Source organism: Cercospora beticola, chromosome 1 (assembly GCF_033473495.1).
Source record: "Cercospora beticola chromosome 1, complete sequence".
NCBI classification, from domain to species: Eukaryota; Fungi; Ascomycota; class Dothideomycetes; order Mycosphaerellales; family Mycosphaerellaceae; genus Cercospora; species Cercospora beticola.
This window is the reverse complement of record NC_088935.1, coordinates 889,972-912,869: the sequence shown is the minus strand read 5'-3', so window position 1 is coordinate 912,869 and position 22,898 is coordinate 889,972. Positions and strand designations below refer to the sequence as shown.

Below are 22,898 nucleotides of genomic sequence, written 5' to 3'. Positions count from 1 at the left end.
AGGTTTCATCTTGGGATTGAATGCAGCTAGTGTCCTGATAGCGACTAGCTGTAGCGAAATGATACGCATTCCGGGACTGTGGCTGGCTGAGGTAGGCCGCTCTCGTGCTGGGTGAGGGAAAGGTCTCTCATAACCATTTGTGTTCCCTGAAGTGATACTTTACGTCTAGCTCTCATCTTCACCACAGCTTTGGGACATCTTCGGAAGTCGAAATCCATCATGGTACAACTGGGTATCCTCATCGGGCTGGCATTGTCTTGTACTAATGCCTGGGCCACATCCTGCTCCTCAAGTAAGGTCCCAGTGCTGCCCGACAACTCCAGCATTCTAACGAACATGCAGCCGAAAACGCCTTCCTTCTAAAGCTGATAGGCAACGACGCCTCCGTCCAGAAATTCTGCCAATCCCTCCCAGCAAGCAACCGGCTCGACCGCAAAAAGTGTCCGCAAGCACTCAAATCCACACCTTACGCGAAGATCAAAGCATTCTGTGATTGCGTCAAAAGTACCTGCTGTCCGAAGGCTTGCGGTACATTAAGCAAGTGTCCGAAATTACCATGTGGGAACACCTGCGTGGACACGACGAAGGACTCCAAGAACTGCGGTGCTTGCGGAACGAAGGTAGCGTAACCCGGCTTCAGAGATTGGTAGAAAGGGCGTCATGCTGACGAGGGAACAGTGCCCATCTCCGCAGAAGTGCATTGGCAGTAAATGTCAATGCGGGAGTGGTCAACTCTTCTGCAATAACAAATGCGTCGATTCCACCGATCCGAATACTTGTGGCAGTTGCACGAATAAGGTCAGCTTGCCAATCTCCGGGAGTCTTGGTCGGCATCTGGTTGTTCTGACCAATATGTAGTGCGCAGCGGATCAGAAGTGCTCGTCCGGCACTTGCCAATGCGATGATGGTAAAATCTTCTGTGGCGGTCGATGTGTCGATCCAGCCGATCCAAACACGTGTGGCAGTTGCAGCAACAAGGTAAGGGATATTGGGATGGTCTGTTGGAACCAAAGACTCATGATCGAACAGTGTGCATCGGATCAAACATGCAACAGCGGCACTTGCGAATGCGAAGCAGGAAATATTTTCTGCAATGGCCAGTGTGTGAGCAATAACGACCCGAACACTTGCGGAAGTTGCGCAAACATGGTCAGCCTGATCATGAAGACCAAAGTCGAGATTGGCGTTTCACTGACCGCAATTACAGTGCACTGCTCCAAAGACCACCTGCACCAACCAGGCTTGTACATGCCCCTCCGAAACTCCTGTCGATTGCGGCAGCAATTGCGTATGCAGCTCCTCTTCCTCTTCCCTGCGGTAATTCCATTTGAGCTAACAATGACCACAGTGTCCAACCGGTAACACCTGCGGTACCAATGGCGAATGCATCGTCCCATGCAAAGAACTCAACGACTCTTGCACCGCAGATGGGGACTGCTGCAACGGCAATCTCTGCGCCTCAGGAACTTGCCAGGCTCCAGCAACATGCTCAACGCCCCAATTCACATGTCGAACTTCATGCGTACGTTCAAAAATCCCATACATGCAGATTTCACCCACAACTCTCAATATACTAACGACTGGTGGTACAGTGCAATGAAGGCCAAGTCTGTGGTACCAACGGCTTCTGCAGAGCCCCATGTGGCTTTCTACAGCAAGACTGCGGTGATGGTCGTTGTGGACGAGGCGGGCAAGGAGGCTGCAGAACGAATGACGATTGCGTAAGTTGCGACAGATCGATCTCAAAACGCGATCCTTTGTTGCGAGATTCGGAACCTCGAAGCTAACGATTTCAATAGTGCAGTAGAGACTGCTTCAATCCTTTCGCGGCTCAAGGCGGTCAGGGCATTTGCAATTTTTGAGCACAGCACGCACGTACAACTTAAAGGCTTAGCTGAAGATATAGGAGTTCATACAGACTCCCCAACTTGGCAATCTTGCAGATAGAAGTTCGACAATCCGACAAAATCACGTTGGTCTACAACTCTTACAGCTATGAAGTAGCTCGGCATACTATTCTCCCACGCGTCCCGCGCTTCGCGAGGAGGTGGCATGATACTGACAAAAGCCCGAAAACCCGGGTAGCTGGGTCCTAGCTAGGGGGAACGTAGGTGTAAGTAAAGTTCAAAACTCCCTGCTAGCGCTGATGCCCCTTGACTAAGCCATTCTGCAGAGTGCTTGATTCTGCCGCCTTTCTATGCAATCTCTGTCTCCGACTCTATGAAACGATGATTTTCACGAAGGTGATTGAGATATAACGGCATGCCTGATATCACCAGATACATAAACAGTATTACACACACGACAAGAGAACACTGTTTGGCAGCGGTGAGGCATAGGGTGGATACAGAAAGTATTAGCTAAGGTCACTCCTCAATGCAGTTTAGTCAGAAGGTGCTGAACGACGATAAACGACCTTAGCGCTTATGTTCGGCAGGTCGTCGGTAGTGAAGTGAACGCATACACATGGTGTCAGTCGTACAGTAGTATAGCCAATAGATACTAGTCAAAATGGGCAGGCACGTATCGCTTTCAGCTAGAATCTATTGAGAGAGTATCTGGCGGCTATCACGGTCATTACCACCGTCATCGGCGCGAGAGGATACCGCTGTCATGCCGCTTTCTCAATAACCACTACTGCCATGCAAGGAACACATGGGCAAAGTGACGGACACATTGCGACGACACCTACGGCCCGGCGGTGTTCAGAGTCCAGAACGAGCTTCCAGAACGCTAACAAAGAGGTCCATGAGAGTTACTCCGTGAAACCTGGTCGTCCGTGCCATGCCATGCCATCCATCAGGAGAATCTGCTGTACGTCCTGGTCGTCGCGGCCGCTTCGTATTGTCTCTAAGACCTGGCCGTCTGTGCCATTTCCATAGAATCTCCGTTCGTGCCATCGTGCCATGCGTCAGTAGTAGAATCTGCTGTTCGTCCGATCGTGGCCCCTCGTTTTGTCTCTAAGACCTGCCGTCTGTGCCATCCATACATAGAATATGTCCATCCGTGCTATAGCATCGTGCCACTCGTATCGTGTCGTCCGAGGCCATCCGGACTCCGGGGGCGCATCTTGACCGCCAGCAGGACACAGTACATAACTAGACAGATGTACCGACTTTTATTCGAATCATCCAGCTCCATCGCCCTCACAACAATCAACAACATCAGGTACGGCTTTCCAATATCGAACAAACGACGAAGCCCCAATTCTCTAACATTAAACCGTCTCAGCAACAAAACCTCCTCAACTCCTACAACTCCAACCATGCAGTTCGCCGCCATCATCGCTGCCGCCCTTCTGGGAGCCGTTCCCGCATTCGCAGGTCAAAGGGCCTGGTGTGTAGGAGGTGCAAACCCAGCAGACGTTACAAAGGGATGCTCCGACAACGGCATCAAATTGGTGAGTTCTTCGTCCTCCTCCCTCTTCAAGCTCATCACAACACAGAGCCTTTATGTTTTTTTTTTCCTTTTTGTTCCAGGAAAAGAGGTGAACTGACGCAATTTCTTCGCTTCTTTAGCAAGGGGATGCGGGAACCTGTTGCGCAACTACCGCCGAGGAATACAGGAAGATGGCCAATATCTGCTTCTACATTGGAGCCAAGCCTGCTTTCGATGGTGACTGCTAGAGGAGTGACAGTTTCAAGTCGGCTGTGGCTCAGAGTCAGGCATGTTCACAAGTTGGTGCTGAGATTCGGAATTGGAAGGGGAAGATCGAAAGGCGTGGAATTCGAGGGACGACGCAACAGGGTGGTCAATACTAGGTCATAGTTAGTACTATCCTAGCATGTATCGTTCGTTTTCCCCATTTTCGTACCTCTTCGATCTCGCGCTCCCTCTGTTGCCTGTTGTGCCTCGATGCGCCGGAAGGGCGCTCAGCTACGCAGTCGCCCTTCACGCGATACAACAAATATTGAGTCCGCTTACTTCGATTCGTCTTATTGCTATACAATCTTATCCTTATACGTCTGGGCCACGGGTACAGTCGCCTTGAAACTCTCTCGCTTCTCATGTTCTTCCCAGTAAGATTTCAATTCTGGATATTGGGTTTGCCATTCGTGATCGGGGAATCGTACGTTCATGAAACCTAGGACAGCGCAAATTGCCAAGTCGGCGATGCTGAGTTTGGAGCCGTGAACGTAGGGGGAGGAGGGGTCGGGGCGGGACGTGACCCTGTGGAAGCAATTGAGTAAGTCAGTGAGGAGGAACAGCAGGGGCTGACCGCTTGAGAGGAAGATGAAAGAGGATGAACGAACCACTTATTTAGAGCCTTGATTCCGCCAGTCACTTTGCGGGTTTGGCGGGCTGCCCAGGGCTCGGATTGGGTTTCTTTGGAGCGGTTGCGTTCCCAGATGAGGAGGACGAGGGCGTCACAGATTCCTGGATAGAGGGGGAGAAGTGTCAGCTAATCAATGGCAGAGGGGCCTTTTGAGTGCTATGGAGGCAACGTCCAGCTATTACGACATCTGGGAATGGCAAGAGCCGACCAAGAAGATGTGCAGGACGAAGCCGGAGATGAGAAACAACACGAACCATCAGCGACCACTTCGATCTCCTTAACCTGTAATCTCTCCTCATCATCCGCGGGGATCAATTTCGGTTCGCGATCTTTGTGCTTGACTTCAATCCATTCTAGAATAAAAGCGCTTTCGTATACAGATTTGCCTGTGGCATTATCGATGAGGACCGGGAGTTTTTCTAATGGATTGTAGTTGGGTGTTTGGGTATCACTGTCCCATGGGACTTCTGTCTGGAGCTTGAAGGGAATGCCTTTTTCTAGAAGTGAGATGCGGACTTTGCGGGCATAGGGAGATGGGGTGGCGGAGAGGAGGGTATATAGTGGTTTCTCTTGGTCGGCGGAGCCCATAATTTCGGTTCTTGTGAGTTGCCTGCGAAAATGGAGAGAGGTAGGAATGAGATTGATTTGTTAGAAGTTGTGGAATATGAGGTTTTCCTACTCGTGTTACGACACCACCCAGAGAAGCATAGCTGCAATACTCCAGTGAGGGGATGCTATTTGAGATCCGCGTTGCCGTCAAAGCTCGGGACGTTGCTTTTGGAGCATGAAGAGTGACGTTGGAAGGTCCGACATGGAGCTGGGGTGCTCGACAAGAGGGATCGCCAAGGCCGAAATCGAAGCTTCCTCTGCAACGCCTGCGACAATCTACTGTCGCTTCCACCCCTCTGGGTCGCATCGGCGTGTGTAAACATATGACGATGTCTCTCACAGATCTCGTCCGAGTTGTGTCGCCCGACGTTGACGACGAAGAACCCGAGGACATCTTCTCCTTCGCTGCCGGCCTCATCTTCCCCGACGACCTGCGAAACTTCCACGGCGACGACCGCAGTCTGCTCGTCTATAAGAGCGCCCGCTTTGGCGATGTCGAACTTCGCACTGCAGATCCTCGGCAAGAAGATCATCGCCGACTCTTCGCGCAATATCTGTGGAATGCGGGATTAAAAATGGCCGAGATGATCAGCCACGAGTCTGACGAACGCTGGCGTGTACAAGATAAACGAGTCCTCGAACTCGGAGCAGGTGGGACAAACCCTTGTTCAGCATCTCCACCCCTTTCTGCAGACGTGCATTTAGCAAGAACTGGCTGATTGCCAATACGGTAGGTGTTGGATTAGGCGGCATTGTAGCCTGTCTCGCAGGAGCAAGTGATACCGTGATATCTGACTATCCAGCGGACGTGTTACTGGACAACATCCGAAGAAATGTCAAGCACGCGGTTCCCGAGTCTTTAGCAGGTCAATGTGCTGTGCAGGGCTACGCTTGGGGCGATGTGGAGTCGGACTTCGCGAAGCAGAATGCGCATTCCTTTGGTCGAATCATTGCGGCAGATTGCTATTGGATGCCGCATCAGCATGAGAACCTGGTCAAAAGCATGCTACACATGTTGAGCCTTGACCCGGCAGCGAGAGTGCTTGCCATTGCAGGGTTCCATACTGGACGCGCGAAGCTGGCTGGATTCTTCGAGGAGGCTGTTGCACGAGGCCTCGATATCGAGGATATATATGAGGAAGACGCGAAGGGCGTGAGAAGGGAGTGGTCACCGGAGCGGGATGGTGGTAGGGAAGACCATACAGAGCGCAAGCGATGGCTGGTCATTGCTGTGCTCAAGAGGGGGCAGCAATGAGAGATCAATGTTTGGCGAAACATGCAAGACTCCCAAGAGGCCAAAGGTCCGACATGCTGCATCGAGGCAGCACGCAGGACGAAGAAAGTTATGTGCCTGAATATCGCGTTGAGCCCGTACATCCACATGTATCAAGGCATACCCCCTAGCTTCATCTTCAATCGGAAGTACTTTGCAGACTGCACATGATCAATCCAGCGATTCATCGATTCAACGTGCTCTTAAGTGTTTTGTCGTGGCCTCAGGCAGGAATTGATTCCGCACGTCATAGCTCCATCTCCATCCTTGGCTGACCCTCGGCGACCTCACCCACACAGCCTCAGCCGCAGCAGCAGCCTCTGTGTTCTCAAACTCGACCACGATACTTCCCTAACATTCGGCTGCTGGCGGCTCTTGAACTGAGCCTCGGCCTCAAAGATCAGTACGAAAGGACCGCAACCCTCATTTCAGCAGCTCGCAGGCTCGAGCCACTTCCCACGCCCCTCCAACGCGACTACCTGAACGACCTCTTAATATGTTCGAAGACGTGTTCTCGGAAGAATGGAGGAAGCAGTGGACGTACAGAACGCTGCCGGACCTTGAGAATGGAAGCTTGGTGGTGGTAAGTCTCGTGAAAGAGGAGCAACAGAAGTCCCTTCGTCACCTACAACCCACAGACAGCTATAACCTAGAAAGAGCGCACGCAAATGAGTCGCACAAGCAGTAGTACCGCGTAGCTAACTTCAGATACTACAGATCTCCTTCCTGCTCACATCCGCTGTAATCCTCAGCTTCCAAACCCTGATCAACGTCCTCAAAGTCCGCTCGGAGCTCTCATCCTCTCCCTCTTCTCAATCATCTATTCTTCTCTCCACCCGCGAGGCCCTCCTCCACCACTTCTCCAAGCGCCAATTCGCAATCTCAGTCCTCTTCACCCTTCTCGCAACCTGTATCTGGACCGTAGACGTCATCCTCGGCAGCTGGGAGATCTATGATGATGTCTCCAACAAAGACACGCAATACCCCGAAGGCTTCTGGTTCCAACTTGGAATCCGCGTCATGGGAATGATGTGTGTGCTTATCGCCACCATGATCGCTGTGCCGTTGGTGCAGATTGTGGGATTCGGGCTGTGGATGCAATCCAAGATTCGCTCAACCTGCGACGGTAGCGCGGATAATGGCGAAGTCATGATCTCTTCCGCAGCAGTCCGCAAGTTGTTGCCCCAGGCGAGGACCATCGCAACGTACTTGCAGCTGTTCTGGTCTGCTGCATTCTTTTGTATCGTGGCATTCTGGTCGCCGATGGCCCCAAACTTCATCATTCGATCTGTGATTCTGCAGGGCGCTGTTGGGAGCGTCAATGCATGGAGTCATGCGAGCTTCGGGCTGATCTGGAACGGAGAGAAGCTGAGGCAAGAGGTTTTAGAGGAGGATGTGAGGAGATTGGGAGCGCGAGGTATGACAGAGAAGTGTTTGGGAGAGATGAAGAGGCTTTATGTGGATGAGGAGAAGGAGGCGCTGCTGCCAAAGTAGAAGACGGAATGGAAACAGGAGGCGAGATCTGGGTTGATGAGATTGACGACTGGTGAAGAAGAATGACCTACTGCGCTGTGGCGCAACAACTGCGATTGCTATCGCGAATACGATGGGAAGACTGGAACATCGACCCTTGGAGACGCTCTACAGTACACGGCGTAATCCTATTTTCGTAATTCTTTATCCTTTGAATCAGCTCCTTGGCTGTCAGTGAAACTGAGCAGAAGAAGCCATGAATGCAATTTCTTTGCAGTACACGATCTTCACGCGTTCGTATGTCCTTCCTCTCACTTGCTTCAACACTCATAATCGCCTCCTTCGAGCCTTGGAGAAGCTTCGCTTCAGTGCCTGGATGTTTCCATGGCCGACGTTCCTCCGGCCTTCGTGGAGGAGGCCGCCCGTTTCTCGAGTACGGCCACGTCTCACTGGTCTCCAAGTCTGCGCTATTGATGGGCATCACGCTCGCTCCAGCCCAGGTGTGGCCCGGTGCAAAAAGCCCCGCCAATAGCGCTACAGTGTGCATGCGCTGTCTGGCCACCTGAGAGCCTGGAGCCACACACGTCGTGCATTCGTAGACCTCAATCTTTGCTTAAACCTCCTGCGAATCCCACTTTCTTTCGCCCAAGACCTGACTTTGCATCGTTTCGCAATTCACTCGCACGAGCATTTCCAGCTCCCAGCACTGAATTGTCTCCGCGTGGGAGAATCTTGATATCTCTGCCACAGTTTTGCTTCCTTCACAAGTAGTCCTTTTTCTTGCTCGTCCGTGTGTACTGGTTCATATGCCATTCTACATCACCATCTTTGTTCTCCGCCGTACCTTGCCTGATCTCGAACAGCCGCATCGTCATTCGTGGTCCGACCTCTGCCAGTTCCACACTCTGGTACCCTGTCTTGACAAACACATGATGGCGAACTTCGATGCTGTCTTCGATGTTTTTGAATGTGACGACTCGGGATCCGAGCTTGGTGCCGCCTTCGCGGGGAGGGAAGAGGTGTTGAAGGATTTTGACTACGCGCTTTCCGAGTGCAGTAGTAAAGCCTTCGAAGATGAGATGAGGGTAACTTTCGCTGACGGTTCCGCGGGATGCGTTGGGAATATCGTGGCGGAGGACGACGTTGTGTAAGCTGAACGAGGCTGTTGGGCCATGGGGAAAGTGTGAGATTGTGAGCGCGGTCGGTGTGCCTCGATGTTCGTGGAGGAGGATCAGGTCGGAGAGACCGTTGGCTTTGGCACTGCCAACAAGATTGGGCAAGATGGTATTTCCTCTGTTCAGTCGTATGCTCGTGGGAAGAAGAAGCCGGATCTCTTTCGAAAATTGACCTAGTCTGCTGCTGGGATCGCGAGAAGTGGTGACGAGGACTCGCGGCTCGACAACTCCCGAGAGATAGCTATACTCATCGTCCAACTCCAGCTCCTCTTCATTAGTACGATCTGCTCGCGATTCATCGTACTTGTAATCCCGGCGCAGCTCTTTATCGTTGGCGATGCTCGAATCGAGCGGCTTGCCTGATGCCAGTGACGCCTTTAGCTTTGCACGCTTTTCTGAGATTTCGGCATCGCGCAAGGTCAGCGCGCGACGGTACAGATAGTCCCGGCGCTGTCGTGCTTGTCGCCGGATCATGATGGCTGCAGTTGTTGTCCCAGCAAGCCACAGTCGCAGCAAGCGGCGCAAAGAAATAAAGTCTCGATGAAGCAAGGGTCTTCAATCCACTGCCAAGCGCGGATCGACCAGACGCTCTTCCGCCATCGCCAGACTGCTACCTTCTTCCCTTCGCACCAACCACCGTGCGCCGGTCCTTCGCCTTTGCTGACGAGGACGACAACCCCAGCACCCTCTCCCGACGCTCCTTCGCACAACTCCACCCCCTCCGCGCCGGGCCCGCGACCCGTCACACCACCGCCGCGGCCACGATTCCGGCCAACGCTAAATTCCACCAACCCACCAACAACCACCGCCGCAACCGCGATTCTGCCCGTCTGTGCGCCGACACGGCATGGAAGGCACATTCACCAATGTCGCCAATCATCTCGTAGGTGACTCGGCTTCCGCCATCAACGAAGGCGATGACACTTCCACACTGGATGCTGCCCTGAACGGCGGCCCCCGGAGAAGACGAGTGGGCGACGATGACGATGCAGACGTATACGAGGACGACGATCTTGAGTCGCTGGCCAGCCATGCCAACGGCGTGAACGGTCAAGCTGGGCCTGGCCAAGAGGAGCAAGTGGAGCTGCCTGCTCACGCCTGCGCCTACTGTGGCATTCACAACCCGAGCTCAGTTGTCAAGTGTCTGACCTGCTCCAAGTGGTTCTGTTCTGCGCGAGGCAATACCTCCAGCAGCCATATCATCAATCACTTGGTTCGAGCGAGGCACAAGGAGGTTCAGCTGCACCCGTCTTCTCCACTGGGTGACACCACACTTGAGTGCTACAACTGCGGTACGAAAAATGTATTTCTGCTGGGTTTTATTCCGGCGAAGAGCGACACCGTCGTCGTTTTGCTCTGCCGCCAGCCATGTGCCGCACAGCCCAGCAGCAAGGACATGAACTGGGACACCGCGAAGTGGCAACCGTTGATCGAAGATCGATCTTTCCTTTCGTGGCTCGTCAATTCTCCCACCGATCAGGAACAGATGCGTGCTCGTCACCTGCCACCTCAGGTCATTGCTAAACTTGAGGAGCTGTGGAAGGATAACAGCAGTGCAACGATTGAGGATTTGGAAAAGAGCGCGGGCATCGATGATGAGCCAGCACCGGTTCTGCTGCGATACGACGATGCCTACCAATATCAAAATGTCTTCGGCCCGCTGGTCAAGATCGAAGCAGACTATGATCGCAAGCTGAAGGAAGCTCAGAGCCAGGACAACTTGGTCGTGCGCTGGGATTTTGGTTTGAACAACAAGCATCTTGCTTCATTTGTTCTTCCGAAGCTCGAGCTCGGAGATGTCAAGCTTGCGGTAGGAGATGAGATGCGACTTCGATACACCGGCGAGCTACGTCCGCACTGGGAGGGCGTGGGCTATGTCATCAAGATCCCCAACAACCAGTCTGACGAAGTGACGATTGAGCTGAGGTCGCGTGGCGATCACAAATCAGTGCCCACCGAGTGCACACACAACTTCACTGCCGATTACGTTTGGAAAGCAACTTCGTTCGATCGCATGCAACACGCCATGAAGACTTTTGCGATTGACGAGATGTCAGTGTCAGGATACATCTTTCACCGCTTGCTCGGACACGAAGTTGCTGCAGCGCCGATGAAGGTCCAGATGCCTAAGAAGTTCAGCGTCCCCAATCTGCCTGATCTCAACAGTTCGCAAATCCAAGCAGTCAAATCGGTACTGCAGAAGCCACTCAGCCTGATTCAAGGTCCTCCAGGTACCGGAAAGACAGTCACTTCAGCAACTATCATTTACCATCTGTCCAAGATGAACGGTGGACAAGTCCTCGTCTGTGCACCATCCAACGTTGCCGTGGACCAGCTTTGCGAGCGCATACACTTGACTGGCTTGAAGGTCGTTCGTGTAACTGCGAAGTCCCGCGAGGATGTTGAGTCCAATGTTGGCTTCTTGTCTCTTCACCGCCAGGTCGCCATGAACGATACCAATGTTGAACTCAACAAGCTCAATCAACTCAAGTCGGAGCTTGGTGAATTGTCCAGCCAAGATGAGAAGAAGTTCAAGACGCTCACCCGTGCTGCTGAGCGCGAGATTCTCCAAAACGCCGACGTCATCTGCTGTACTTGCGTGGGTGCTGGAGATCCACGTCTGGCAAAGTTCAAGTTCAGAACTGTTCTGATCGATGAGAGCACACAGTCTGCTGAACCCGAGTGCATGATTCCATTGGTTCTTGGATGCAAGCAGGTGGTGCTCGTTGGTGACCACCAACAGCTGGGCCCGGTCATCATGAACAAGAAGGCCGCCAAGGCTGGTCTGAACCAGTCACTCTTCGAGCGTCTGGTCATTCTCGGCTTGTCGCCAATTCGCCTCCAAGTGCAGTACCGTATGCATCCTTGTCTTTCTGAATTCCCATCCAACATGTTCTACGAAGGCTCTCTGCAGAATGGTATTACCATGCAACAGCGCCTCCGCAAGGACGTAGAGTTCCCCTGGCCAGTGGCGGACTCACCAATGATGTTCTGGTCGAACCTGGGTACTGAGGAAATCAGTGCATCAGGAACGTCCTACCTGAATCGCACCGAGGCTTCCAATGTCGAGAAGATCGTCACACGCTTCTTCAAGGCTGGAGTCAAGCCAGATGCGATCGGTATCATCACCCCATACGAAGGCCAGCGCTCCTACGTTGTTCAAAGCATGCAGCAGACAGGCACTTTCAAGAAGGAGCTCTATAAGGAGATCGAAGTTGCCTCCGTCGATGCATTCCAGGGACGAGAAAAGGACTTTATTGTTCTTTCTTGCGTTCGTAGCAATGATCACCAGGGCATTGGTTTCTTGAGCGACCCTCGACGTCTGAACGTTGCTCTGACTCGAGCCAAGTATGGACTCGTCATTCTTGGCAACCCCAAGGTCCTGAGCAAGCATCCGCTGTGGCACTACCTCTTGCTTCACTTCAAGGAGCGGAACTGCTTGGTGGAAGGCCCGCTCAACAACCTCCAAGTCTCACTGTTGCAGTTCAGCCGACCGAAGACTTCCTACAGGGGTCCACAACGCTACCAGATGGCTTATCAGCATGCCAACCACATGGCCGCTGCTACCGGAGCTCGTGTGAATGGTCGTCGTGACGGGCCTCAGGGCGATGGCAGCATCGTCGGTTATATCCCTGATGATGTCTCTTCCATCCACTCCTCGGCACTAGGAGGCGCGGCTCTGCCCAATCAGTTCCCAACCATGTTCCAAGGTTTCCAGGAGTCATGGCCTACTCTCCCTGCTGACCAGCGCCGTCACATGGGCCACGGCAATCACATGCGCGCTCCACCGGAGTCCGTTGCTGGCGAGAGTGTCGCCGCAAGTGAGATTACTGATGTCACCACGAACGGCTCTCTCAAGCCAGGTCAAGGTGGCGTGAGCCTTGCAGGCTTGAGCATTAACGACCTGAACAAGCAAGCTTCGCTGTCTCAGTCTGACAAGCTCCGTCGCTACGTGGAAGGCCAGGGACCACCACAGCCCCCGATAGGAGCTGGCAGAAACCGAGCGGCTTTGGAGGACGACGCGCAGAGCAGCGTCAGCACCGCATTCGCTAGCCAAGTCGGTGGTGGCGGAGGCTACGACTGATTGATGGACGATACCATGGTGTTCGGAGCATGACTACCATACACCTCACGCTTGATGAAAGAATGAATGTGCTACTGTTGTCAGCATCATGAAAAACTGTGTATCTGACAGGATGTCGTCGGACGGTCATTACCCGTTCATGCCGCCTGGATCCTCTTCAACCAAGCACGCCTTCAGATGCCTTTTGTGCACGCCCACTGGTCATTCCAGCAAGAGCAATACGACAATCCCGCCGTCGTCGTCAGTATCGAGCTTCGCATCGTTACTGGTACATACCCTTTGCTCGATGCGACTACATTTGCCAGACCGGCGGCACATCACCATAGCAGCTTCATAATATCGCGTCCTCTCGCGTGCGCACGCGCGTAGCTGCGGTGTCCGAATCAAGCTGTCTGTTTGCTAGCTCTTACTGATGGCCTGCCTGTTGCCAGGTACAAGTATGCGTCCAGGCGGTGAACAACACGACGTCCAACGATCGCTGCAAGTGCAATTTGCTTGGGCAAGAACACGTTGTCTCTCTGCTTTCTGGAACGTGCTGCACTCGCACGCACCAGATCTGAGAACATTGGACAAGATAACATAACTAGCTTTAGTCACTCCTTGAAGAGAACAACCAGAAGAAATCGATATCGAGTTGTGACCTTCGTCGCAGCTTGAGATTCTAGACAATCCTTCCGTTTCCAGAGTTTTGTGTTGGTCGTATCCTCTCCTTGACTAACCGGCTCTTTCTGCTACTCGAATGTGCTGCTTGGTAATCTGATTAGTATACAGATGTATGGTGGAAGCGACATGTCATCGTCATCACATCGCATTCGCGTTGTCGTCACTGCTATGTCAAACTGGAATTGTTTCGAATCGGGCCGCCAGAGCGGGCGTAGGAATGTGGTCTATGATGATGAGAGCACGCGCGGCAACGCGGCATGATTTGTTCGCTGATTTTTGTTGTTGCTGCACACAGCCTGCAGCCCGCGAACGCCCTGCGTGCGGGGAATCAAGCCTTTCCCTTGCATGTGGACACGCGAGGCTTGTTTTGGCATGGCCTGTACACGGTGTACAAGTTGTGTTGTACCCAACAAGTGCCCCAACTGTCACAGCAAATCTGTCGCAGCGGTCGACGGAGAGTGGACTCATTTCACGCACGGCGCAGAAACGATGAGGATGTGTTGCGCTTGTATTTTGGCGCGCGTGGTTCTTCATATTAGTTTCTTTGCATTGAGCTATTACAAATTTACTTTTCGACCGGAGCACGTTGCCGCAGAAGCCACATTTGCGGTGAGATTATAGCTCTGTCGCATGGTCGAGCTATCGAAATATAAAACACAGACAACAGGCATTACTGATCACATTGTGCGTTCGCACGCGAACCTCCTGCTTATCTCTGAGACAAGACAAGACAAGAGACAAGAGACAAGAGACTTCGTCTGCAGGCGCACGACCCGGAGAAACCCAGAAACAGTAATCATCCATGTTCAACGAACGTGCGCGGCCTGCAGCAAGACACGAGACGAGACACATTGTCGGCCACAAAAGCCCGTCCCAGCCGTTGACGTGGACGATTCTGTACCGCTGATCGAGATATTCGCTGCACTTGCCCGCTACAGCAACACTGCAGAGCGGAAGAAGCCAGAAGGATCTCATCTCCACAAAGTCTGTTTACAGGTGAAGTGCCATCAGCTGACATCTTGAAACAACGTGATTGGTGGGATTGACGATTTGAGTTGTGGTCGGGTGCAAAGTTCTTAAATTCAAGCTTATTATCGTTGTCCAGATCTGTAGGTGGTCGTAATCAAGGTTCTGTGATTGGGTGGGTGCTGCGCCGGAGACTCAGTGAGCCGTCCACGGAAGTTGGGTAGTCCGGGCCTGGCCTCGATTCCACGATGTGGAATGTGAGGTTGTTCACAGTGGTGCATTCCTTGGACTGAAGGTCATCTCCCAAAGAGGGCATGAAGGACTATCCACGGCTGAGAGGGGTTTGGCGCTGGGCCATTCATGTGGAAGCCATTGTGCCTGACTAAACGGTTTTGGTAACCGTGTCAGAGGCATTGAGAGTACTTCTATTCGCTGTCCGCCGGTTTCGTGTTTCTTTGTTTTTGAGAATCCGTCTTTTGCTCTCTCACAATCATCTGCAGAATCGTTCAGTCAGTTTCTGTCGTTAACCAAACAAGACAATCAACATGAAGTCTTCCGCCGTCGCTCTCGGCCTTGGTGCCGCTGCTGCCGTCTCTGCTCAGAGACCAGCTGACCAGTCCATTTGCGACTACTACACCACTGCCCTGTTGATGGAGAACAACGCGACCAACCAGCAGACCGTCCTGACTTTGGTTGTCAACACTGCCGTCATTGGCAACTACACCTCCAACCCAGGCTCTCTGGTCGCTGTCCCAGGTATCTTGGCTCCAGGTACCGGCGACTTCGAGGGTGTGAACCTCCTCCCATACTTCAATGGCGAGCTCGTCTCGACCAACGCTGGCGGCATGCCTCGCTCCGTCAACTTCCTCGACGATGGTGGTGCTGCTCCTCTCATGATGAACATGCCAGCCAACGGTACCGACTCTGCTCAATAGTAAGCTCATCACCAAGAGATGCGACTCCTATGTTCCAGCAACTAACATTTGTCATCAGCCGCCTCCTCACCCACCTTTACCAGTACTTCGCCGTTCTCTTGGGCTGCTCCCAATTCGGCAACTCCACCGGCCAGTACGAGGGTGATGTCTCCCAGTACTCCGTGCACAAGTACATGGGTCTCAACAACGCTGAGGTCGGATACTTCATCACCCAAGTTGGTCTTGCCGCCAAGTCCTTCGGTGTCACCGACGACGATGTCACTGCTGTTGGCACCGCCTTGACCAACGCTTTCGGCTACCGATGCGCTCCACCAGCTGCCATCCCACCAACTGCCTCTGCTGAGCTCCAGGCTATCTGCATTGCTGAGGACTGCCCAATCGCCACTGAGAGCGCTACTTGCGACGCCTACGAGGCCGTCATGGAGCCAGCCACTGCCACCATGTCCGCTACTGGCTCCGCTATGCCATCCCAGACCATGGGTGGTGGTATGGGCTCCGGATCTGGTTCTATGCCATCTGCCACTGGAGGTATGCCAGAGCAGTCCACTGGTGGTGCCGGTTCGCTCCTTCCAGTCATGGGAGGTGTTGTCGGTGGTGCCATGGCTGCTGTCCTCGCTTTGTAAGCGATCGTTGTAAAGTAGAAGAGAGGGGATGAGTGGATGTTGAGATTGAAAGATGTCTTGGTAGAGATACCCCCAAAATCATATCAGTGAAAGCAGCGAAATGATTAATGTGTATACTTGATAATGAACATCATGACCACGTTCTTCGTAACACTCTTCTTCGTCTTCAATGAAAGTTCCTGTCTCGTGTTAATCGACTGTTGGGTACTGTTGTTTTCATTTCCGTTCTGTATTGCATCCCGTACATACCGCTCACCTACCATTTCTTGGCACTATGGGAACTGCATCTCTGCTGGCTGCTCGAGCCGGTCAAGTACATATGGAAACAGGACGGCCTGGCAACCCGCCTGTAACTTGAGTGATTAGAGGGTGCTGAAAATGCTTCCAGAAGACAGGCGCCTTTCGTGGCGCCATTGTTGGATTAGAAGGAAAATTCAGGTCGTGAATCGAATAGAGATCTCTGTCTCGACAGGTGAATACAGACCGCATTCACCTTTCTCTGTTCACTATGTTTGGTAGCAGCACGGCGCCGATGTTGTTTCAATGGCTGGGAATTCGTATTTCGTGAGAGACCATGGATGTGTTCGACGATTTCCACCGTTGTGCTTCATGTGTGCAGCCTAATCGCACCTGCCGAACATGTGTCCTTCGCGACCGTTGGCGACAGAACTTCACATCCGCGCGTGCAGGCGACGGTGAGGTAAGTTTTCTTCCGATTCCTTCTTCCCACCCTGTTCATCTTCTTCATCCCCTGCCATCGCCACGCCAGACCAGACCGCCGGGCCTTGCCAGCCGCCAATGGAGCAACGACGACGTGAACTCGCCCACCTCGTTGGGTGGGCGAGGTTTGAACTCGCGGCTAACGATGTCCTCCCAGGTGAACGGCACTTCGCCCACATCTCCAACCTCGCCGCCTACCTCCTCGCCCTCGAGATGGCCGGCGACATCCCCGAGGCAGTGCGCCAACTGCGGGAGCTCCGTCTCCACGAGGCCGACAACGCAACCATGTGTCGCCTCTTCTGCTCCGTCTCGCGCGTCCACGAAGAGATAAAGCGCTACCTGGAGGGCCTGCAGTCGCCACAACAGACCACAGAGCGCGCAATGCCCGAGATCCAGACCATCAACATGCAGATGCGGACGTACCGCGAGAACTTGAGAGAACATGGCCAACAAGCCCGAGAGCTCAATGTCCCAGCCCATCACGGCCAGCACAACCCATTTAAGCTGGAGATCCAAGTCGTCCACACGCAGCTCGAGAGATTCAGGTTTGTATCGCAGTGACCATTACCGACTGTACTCGCTGACGACTTCTGCAGAGACATCTTCACCACCCTCGCAGCAACATTGGAATTGCTGTCGATGACCTTTTGCGAACAGCTGTACCACCCAGCGCTTGCCAGCCTCGAGGACGGAGAGTTGTTGACCGTCAAAGGTGCTCTAGACTTCATGAACATGCGCATGGAAATCCTGTGAGTAGATCGGCGCCGAGAGTCGCGCGCGCCTCAGTCAAACCCCTGACTACCGGCGTCGCGCATTCTCGAATCAACACGTACTAACAATCTCTTCCTCGACCTAGGTATGACACCGCGCAGAACGACAAGGCATGCACGCAGCAGAAGATTGAAGTGTGCGACCACTTGTTCAAGAAGGCTGCCGACGAGCGCGCTGCCCGTCAACAACAAAAGTCTGCAGCGAGCAGCACTACTGCCAAGACGGCCGAGATCACGCACAAGACACCACAGAACTCTGCCGAGCATGAAGCACAGCGAGTCGAGGCACTCCGGACTGAGCTGAAAGAGACACTGCCTGCTCCCAAGACTGCTTATCGTCGCAGACCTCCGGCGCTCAAGCCCGCAACCAGAGACGCGTCGAGAATTCCTACTCCAGACCTAGCAACTCGCGCTCAACAAGACGACGAAGAGTTTCCGGCCGCGAGCCAAGCACCAAGTATTCAATATGGCGCCCCTTCCAACTACTCTGGCATTCTGAGCGCGCCATTGCCACCAGCCAACGCCATGATGTCGTTTAGTGCAGTAGAAGAACAAGTACACAGACGCGGCCAACACAACCGGGCTGCCACGATCGAGCCGAGCAACTACATCGCCGAAGAGGGCATCGCAGGTCCGCCTCAGCTGGGATCCGTTGTCAGAACCAGACGCAGCGGGCAGAGTCGGCCGCGCATCTTCACCGGCTCATTCAACGCGCTGGAGAATGGCATGCAGCAACTGCACCTTGTCGAGAATTACGGCACCACGACCCGCGAAGCGACAGAGCGTACAGGCAGGCATGGACCTATCGTTGTTCGTGACTTTGCGACACCCTCCGGATCAGGCACGCCAGTCACTAGCATTCCACCAAGCCCAGTCACTCTGTCGCACCGTCACGATGCCAGACTTGGCCGCGAGCACGAGAACCAGGATCGTGTCGTTGACCGTCGTCCGCGCCCAGAGCCCCGTCAGCTCGATCGTACTCGCACAGAGACCTTGGGAAACACGGGCACCAGCTTCACTGAATGGTTGGAACAGCCCGGCAGGAACAACAACGACCGGCCACGCAGCAGTTCTAGTGGGCGTCGCAGAGAGCGCACTTTGTAAGCCGAGCAGACGACTAATCCAGCGCAATACCTTCATGGACGGCATATGACTTTAGCCTTGACCACGACACGTGTTGGTTCGACATCCTCTCCAGAGCCATGACCCAGTTTGAGCACAAGAGGGAAAGCAGCGCATGTTATCGCATTGAAAGAAGATGTGGCTTCGAGGGAGGTATCATCCATCCTTGCTTGATCGAACGGCGACCCAGGCTCGGGTAGAACAAATTGGTATTGGGCATGCTGCACACGAAAGACGTGCGACAGAGACACGACGCGCTTGACGATTGCGTGCAGTGAAGAGCTCATAGCAGCAGACTCTTCCGCTCCAGTAAGCGAAGTCAAGGTTATGCAGATCATTTCGCTCAATGCTTTAGCAGCAGAATTAACAGCGTCTTTGATATCGGCATTCTGCTTGATCGTGTCCAGAGTTCCTGCTCGCCACTTGTCATAAGATGAATTTGGCAGGATCGCTGACATTGTCTCCGTGGCTTTCTTGACGCCCTTTCGCCAGACAGGTAGGCCAAAAAGTAATGGATCGTTCCATACCTCCATCAGATAGCAAGCGACCACCGCCTGCAGCGCTGCAAGCTTGTTCGCTGGTTCCCAGTCCCGAAATAGTGGACGCAGATAGTCCAGATGTTTGGACTCTACAACACTTTCCAGGCTGGCGAGCATTTCCTCAGCTGGACGCTCCATTTTCATGCGGCGGAAAGTATTCACGACCCAGTTCTGCATTTCATGATAGAGGTTTTGCATTTCTGCAGTGAAGCTCAAGTCCGGATATTGGCTGTCTACGCGCGTTGACGTTGAGATGCTGCGCTTCAAGCCCAAGAGCTGCCGCTTGATCTCCACGAATGCATCTTGCGCTCTGTCTCTTTCCAGCGCGAGTTTCTTGTTCTGTTGATCCATCTCCGCCCGCCAATCTCCATCGTGCTGTTCCAATTCAGACTCCAGTCTTTCGACATCTTCTTCCAGTGCATTGCACTTGTCCTCTAGTGCCTGTTTCAACTCCGTCTCTTTCTCCAGCAGGTCTTTCAACTTTGCAATCTCCTCGTCTTTGGCTCTGAGGGCTTCGGCGTCGTGCTCGCCATTACGACTTGGGCTCTTGCTCTTTTCGAGTTTGCGCGTGCCTTTCAGGGATCCCTCGCTTTGAGACCGCTCGAAGGTGGCCTTCAAGCTGGCGATCTTTGGCGTGGTCCGCCGCAGACCCTCACGACTGTCCGATCCAGGTGGACTACCCACTGTGCTCTTGTCCTGCAATGGCGTCCTGGGCGGCACTTCCAATACGGTCTCGACTATGGCCTCGGCGCTCGATGCTGGCTGTGTCTCAGCTAGAGGCGGTTCACCCGCTTCCCCAATCTGACCGGCCACGCTCTTCGGCTCCATCTCTTCTACAGCCGTAATGGATCTGCTATTGATTCCTTCAACGGCAGTCATCATATGTATACACTTCAGCGCTTGTCGATCACGGTGATACCGGCATTTTCGACAGCACTGCGAGTGGTGAACTGGAGGTGTTCGCCTATCGACGAGCCCGCCAGTATCTGGTTCTACAATGACGAGCGAAGCTGTTTCAAATTACCCAGGAACAGTGGCCAGATCCAAGAGCCTGTGTGATGAGTGTTCGGCTCCGCCATCTCCGCTGTCATGCATGCGGAATGCCACCATGCACGCGCACAAAACTCAGGAGTGTGGAGGTTGCCAGCAAGCTTTCGACCATTTGGAGGCGGATCTGCACACTAAACCCACAGGCTGAGAGAGCTGATGCGCAATTCTGGCTTCAGGTGGATGCCGCACATCATGTCCAGGCTTCGCCCTGCTCCCCGTCGACTGAAAGGCGTTTCGGGTAATTTCAGACCGGACAGCTGACAGCTTGCGACGAACTGCTCAGGCTGGAAATATATGGATGGTGGCTTCCACAAAAGTCAATGCGGGCTACCAGATTGAGAGGCTGATCCAAAGCCTCGAGCGGGCTTGGTTCCTTATCCACGCGGCAGCTCTACAGGAGGTAGACTGATGGGAGTCTGACTGTGGTCGAATTCGCGCGACGGATGAGATCTACGCAAGCGCGATCCACGGACACGCGGGCAGGATGACGCGCAACGGAAACGGTAGCAGTCACAAAGAAACTCCCATGGCAGCAGCGACAGCTTCGTTGGCAACGCTCACACTGGAAGAGGCCGACCTCTCGGTTCCTGAAATCCCAGACGATACACAGGATAGACTCATCGTGGGTGTTGACTTCGGCACCACTTACTCTGGTGTAGCCGCAGCTTACAGTGTACGTGTTTTAGCGTGTTGACAGCAACAAGGAAGGCAGTGCACAAACCGTTCTTGGGCTCCTGTAACTAACGTATCTTGCCCAATGTCAGGCCACTCCTGACGACATAGACATCATCAAGTCATGGCCTGGGGGCAATGGCATAACATCTGACAAGGTCCCGACCGAGATCGCGTATACCACGACCGATGCACCAGTGAACGGCGAGAATGATGGCGGGCAACAAGATGGCGACAATGTACAGATTCGATGGGGATTTCAGTTCAAGCCGGAGGAGAGTCGTCTTCGCTGCATAAAGCTGTTCCTCGACCGAAACCAGAGACTACCACACTTCGTCAGCCCACTCGAAACGGCAGCACTTCTTCGAAAGAGCGATCGAACAGTCTTCAATGCGGTCACGGACTACCTGACCAAGATCTACGAGCATACGATGGAGACATTGACGAGAAGATATGGTGAAGGGTTCATGAGTTCTACGACAGTGTCGTTCGTCCTTACAGTGCCTGCAGTCTGGTCAGATGCGGCCAAGAACTCAACACTGCAGGCAGCCGAAAAAGCTGGCATGGGCGACAGACACGACTTGCGACTCATATCCGAGCCGGAAGCGGCTGCTGTGTACACACTGAAGAGCATGCAGCCGAGCAGCCTCAAAGTGGGAGAGAACTACATTGTCTGCGATGCAGGGGGAGGTACGGTAGATCTGATAGCATACAAGATCACGCATGCTGCTCCTCTTCGCATTGAGGAAAGTAACGTCGGCTCGGGCGGGCTTTGCGGATCTGCAATGCTGAATTATCGCTTCGAGGATGCGGTGCGACAACGCATCGGGCAAGAGCGCTACGATAACATGCGAGAAAAGAAGCCGAAGACGTGGCAGATGGGTCTCAAGTACTTTGAAGAGTTCATCAAGCGTAACTTTAACGAAGAAGAGCACGGTGAAGTTAATGTGCCATTCCCTGGTCTGCCCGATGATGAAGATGCTGGTCTCGAAAGTGGATTTCTGGTCATGACAGCTGAGCAGGTCAAGAACATCTTTGATCCCATTATCGCGGATTGTATTGAGCTTGTGGAAGGTCAAGTCAATGCTATTCGGGATAACGGTGGCACCGTTTCTGGCATCATCCTTGTGGGAGGCTTCGGGCAGAGCAACTACTTGTACAAGAAGCTCAAGGAGCATTTCAACCAGAATCCGCCACCGCAGTATACCGAGAAACCGACTCATGAGGCTGCGAAGGCGCTGCAGACGGCTGTTGAAGTGCTGCAGCCTTTGCATGCATGGACGGCCGTTGTGAGAGGAGCTGTTATCCGTGGTCTCGAGGGGAGTCTGGTTGAGAAGCGTCAAGCGCGATTCCACTATGGCACAAGCTATGCGACTGTTTACGACGAGAACAAGCATCCCGCCACCGATCGTTACTGGTCGCCGCTATGGGAGAAATGGATGGGTATGTCTTGTTCATCAAATCTAGAGTTGAACGCCTGCTGACTCTGCTGGCCAGTCTCCGATCGCATGCAATGGCACATCGCCAAGGTGAGCAGTGTCGTGCAGTCGAGCATTGCAAAGACGTTACTAACACACTTGTAGGGCACGTCTATTGCCCCCGAGACACCCATATCATTCCACTACACACGCAATTTCCGCCCAGGACAGTCCCTCGTGGTAGAAGACGAGTTGATCGCTTGCGATTTTGACGAAGCTCCAGACGCGTACAACAAGAGTTTGCGCAGTCTCTGTACGCTTACAACAGATCTTTCGGCCGTCCCGCCTGGACTTTTCACGAGATTAACAACAACGAAAGGCGTCGAGTTCATGAACCTGGATTTCGAGCTGCGGATGTACATTGAGACCGGACTGGTGTTTGAATTGAGGGTGGACGGGGTCAAGTATGGGAGTGTACAGGCGGAGTTTCACTGATCATTGGCGATTACCCCTTCTTGCATATGGCCGTT

The 22,898-nt window shown here is 53.4% G+C and overlaps 10 protein-coding genes across 10 annotated transcripts; 7 read left to right on the top strand and 3 right to left on the bottom strand.

Annotated features, from left to right (window-relative positions):
* Positions 1–1,376: 1,376 nt before the first annotated feature.
* RHO25_000359 (uncharacterized protein) lies at positions 1,377–1,862 on the top strand (the record flags this gene model as incomplete). Its single annotated transcript, XM_023592979.2, has 3 exons — positions 1,377–1,522; positions 1,593–1,721; positions 1,805–1,862. The coding sequence occupies 3 exons, from the start codon at positions 1,377–1,379 to the stop codon at positions 1,860–1,862; spliced, it is 333 nt and encodes a 110-aa protein (XP_023459235.2).
* A 1,244-nt stretch (positions 1,863–3,106) lies between these two features.
* On the top strand, positions 3,107–3,626 carry RHO25_000358 (uncharacterized protein; the record flags this gene model as incomplete). Its single annotated transcript, XM_023592978.2, has 3 exons — positions 3,107–3,168; positions 3,232–3,400; positions 3,519–3,626. 3 exons carry the CDS (start codon positions 3,107–3,109, stop codon positions 3,624–3,626), a joined length of 339 nt encoding a protein of 112 aa, XP_023459234.1.
* A 315-nt stretch (positions 3,627–3,941) lies between these two features.
* RHO25_000357 (uncharacterized protein) lies at positions 3,942–4,864 on the bottom strand (the record flags this gene model as incomplete). Its single annotated transcript, XM_023592977.1, has 3 exons — positions 3,942–4,170; positions 4,254–4,377; positions 4,531–4,864. The coding sequence occupies 3 exons, from the start codon at positions 4,862–4,864 to the stop codon at positions 3,942–3,944; spliced, it is 687 nt and encodes a 228-aa protein (XP_023459237.1).
* Positions 4,865–5,208: 344 nt separating this feature from the next.
* On the top strand, positions 5,209–6,140 carry RHO25_000356 (uncharacterized protein; the record flags this gene model as incomplete). The annotated part of the gene is made up of 2 exons (XM_023592976.2): positions 5,209–5,536; positions 5,620–6,140. 2 exons carry the CDS (start codon positions 5,209–5,211, stop codon positions 6,138–6,140), a joined length of 849 nt encoding a protein of 282 aa, XP_023458396.1.
* Positions 6,141–6,654: 514 nt separating this feature from the next.
* On the top strand, positions 6,655–7,652 carry RHO25_000355 (uncharacterized protein; the record flags this gene model as incomplete). The annotated part of the gene is made up of 2 exons (XM_023592975.2): positions 6,655–6,741; positions 6,876–7,652. 2 exons carry the CDS (start codon positions 6,655–6,657, stop codon positions 7,650–7,652), a joined length of 864 nt encoding a protein of 287 aa, XP_023459239.1.
* A 740-nt stretch (positions 7,653–8,392) lies between these two features.
* Positions 8,393–9,280, bottom strand: IMP4 (snoRNA-binding rRNA-processing protein imp4; the record flags this gene model as incomplete). Its single annotated transcript, XM_023592974.2, has 1 exon — positions 8,393–9,280. One exon carries the CDS (start codon positions 9,278–9,280, stop codon positions 8,393–8,395), a length of 888 nt encoding a protein of 295 aa, XP_023459238.1.
* Positions 9,281–15,064: 5,784 nt separating this feature from the next.
* RHO25_000353 (uncharacterized protein) lies at positions 15,065–16,077 on the top strand (the record flags this gene model as incomplete). The annotated part of the gene is made up of 2 exons (XM_023592972.2): positions 15,065–15,453; positions 15,513–16,077. The coding sequence occupies 2 exons, from the start codon at positions 15,065–15,067 to the stop codon at positions 16,075–16,077; spliced, it is 954 nt and encodes a 317-aa protein (XP_023458322.1).
* A 798-nt stretch (positions 16,078–16,875) lies between these two features.
* On the top strand, positions 16,876–18,643 carry RHO25_000352 (uncharacterized protein; the record flags this gene model as incomplete). The annotated part of the gene is made up of 4 exons (XM_023592971.2): positions 16,876–17,342; positions 17,394–17,546; positions 17,654–18,531; positions 18,603–18,643. The coding sequence occupies 4 exons, from the start codon at positions 16,876–16,878 to the stop codon at positions 18,641–18,643; spliced, it is 1,539 nt and encodes a 512-aa protein (XP_023460090.1).
* Positions 18,644–18,703: 60 nt separating this feature from the next.
* RHO25_000351 (uncharacterized protein) lies at positions 18,704–20,056 on the bottom strand (the record flags this gene model as incomplete). The annotated part of the gene is made up of 1 exon (XM_023592970.2): positions 18,704–20,056. One exon carries the CDS (start codon positions 20,054–20,056, stop codon positions 18,704–18,706), a length of 1,353 nt encoding a protein of 450 aa, XP_023460091.2.
* Positions 20,057–20,762: 706 nt separating this feature from the next.
* RHO25_000350 (uncharacterized protein) lies at positions 20,763–22,863 on the top strand (the record flags this gene model as incomplete). The annotated part of the gene is made up of 4 exons (XM_023592969.1): positions 20,763–20,951; positions 21,043–22,393; positions 22,448–22,479; positions 22,534–22,863. The coding sequence occupies 4 exons, from the start codon at positions 20,763–20,765 to the stop codon at positions 22,861–22,863; spliced, it is 1,902 nt and encodes a 633-aa protein (XP_023460092.1).
* Positions 22,864–22,898: the final 35 nt, after the last annotated feature.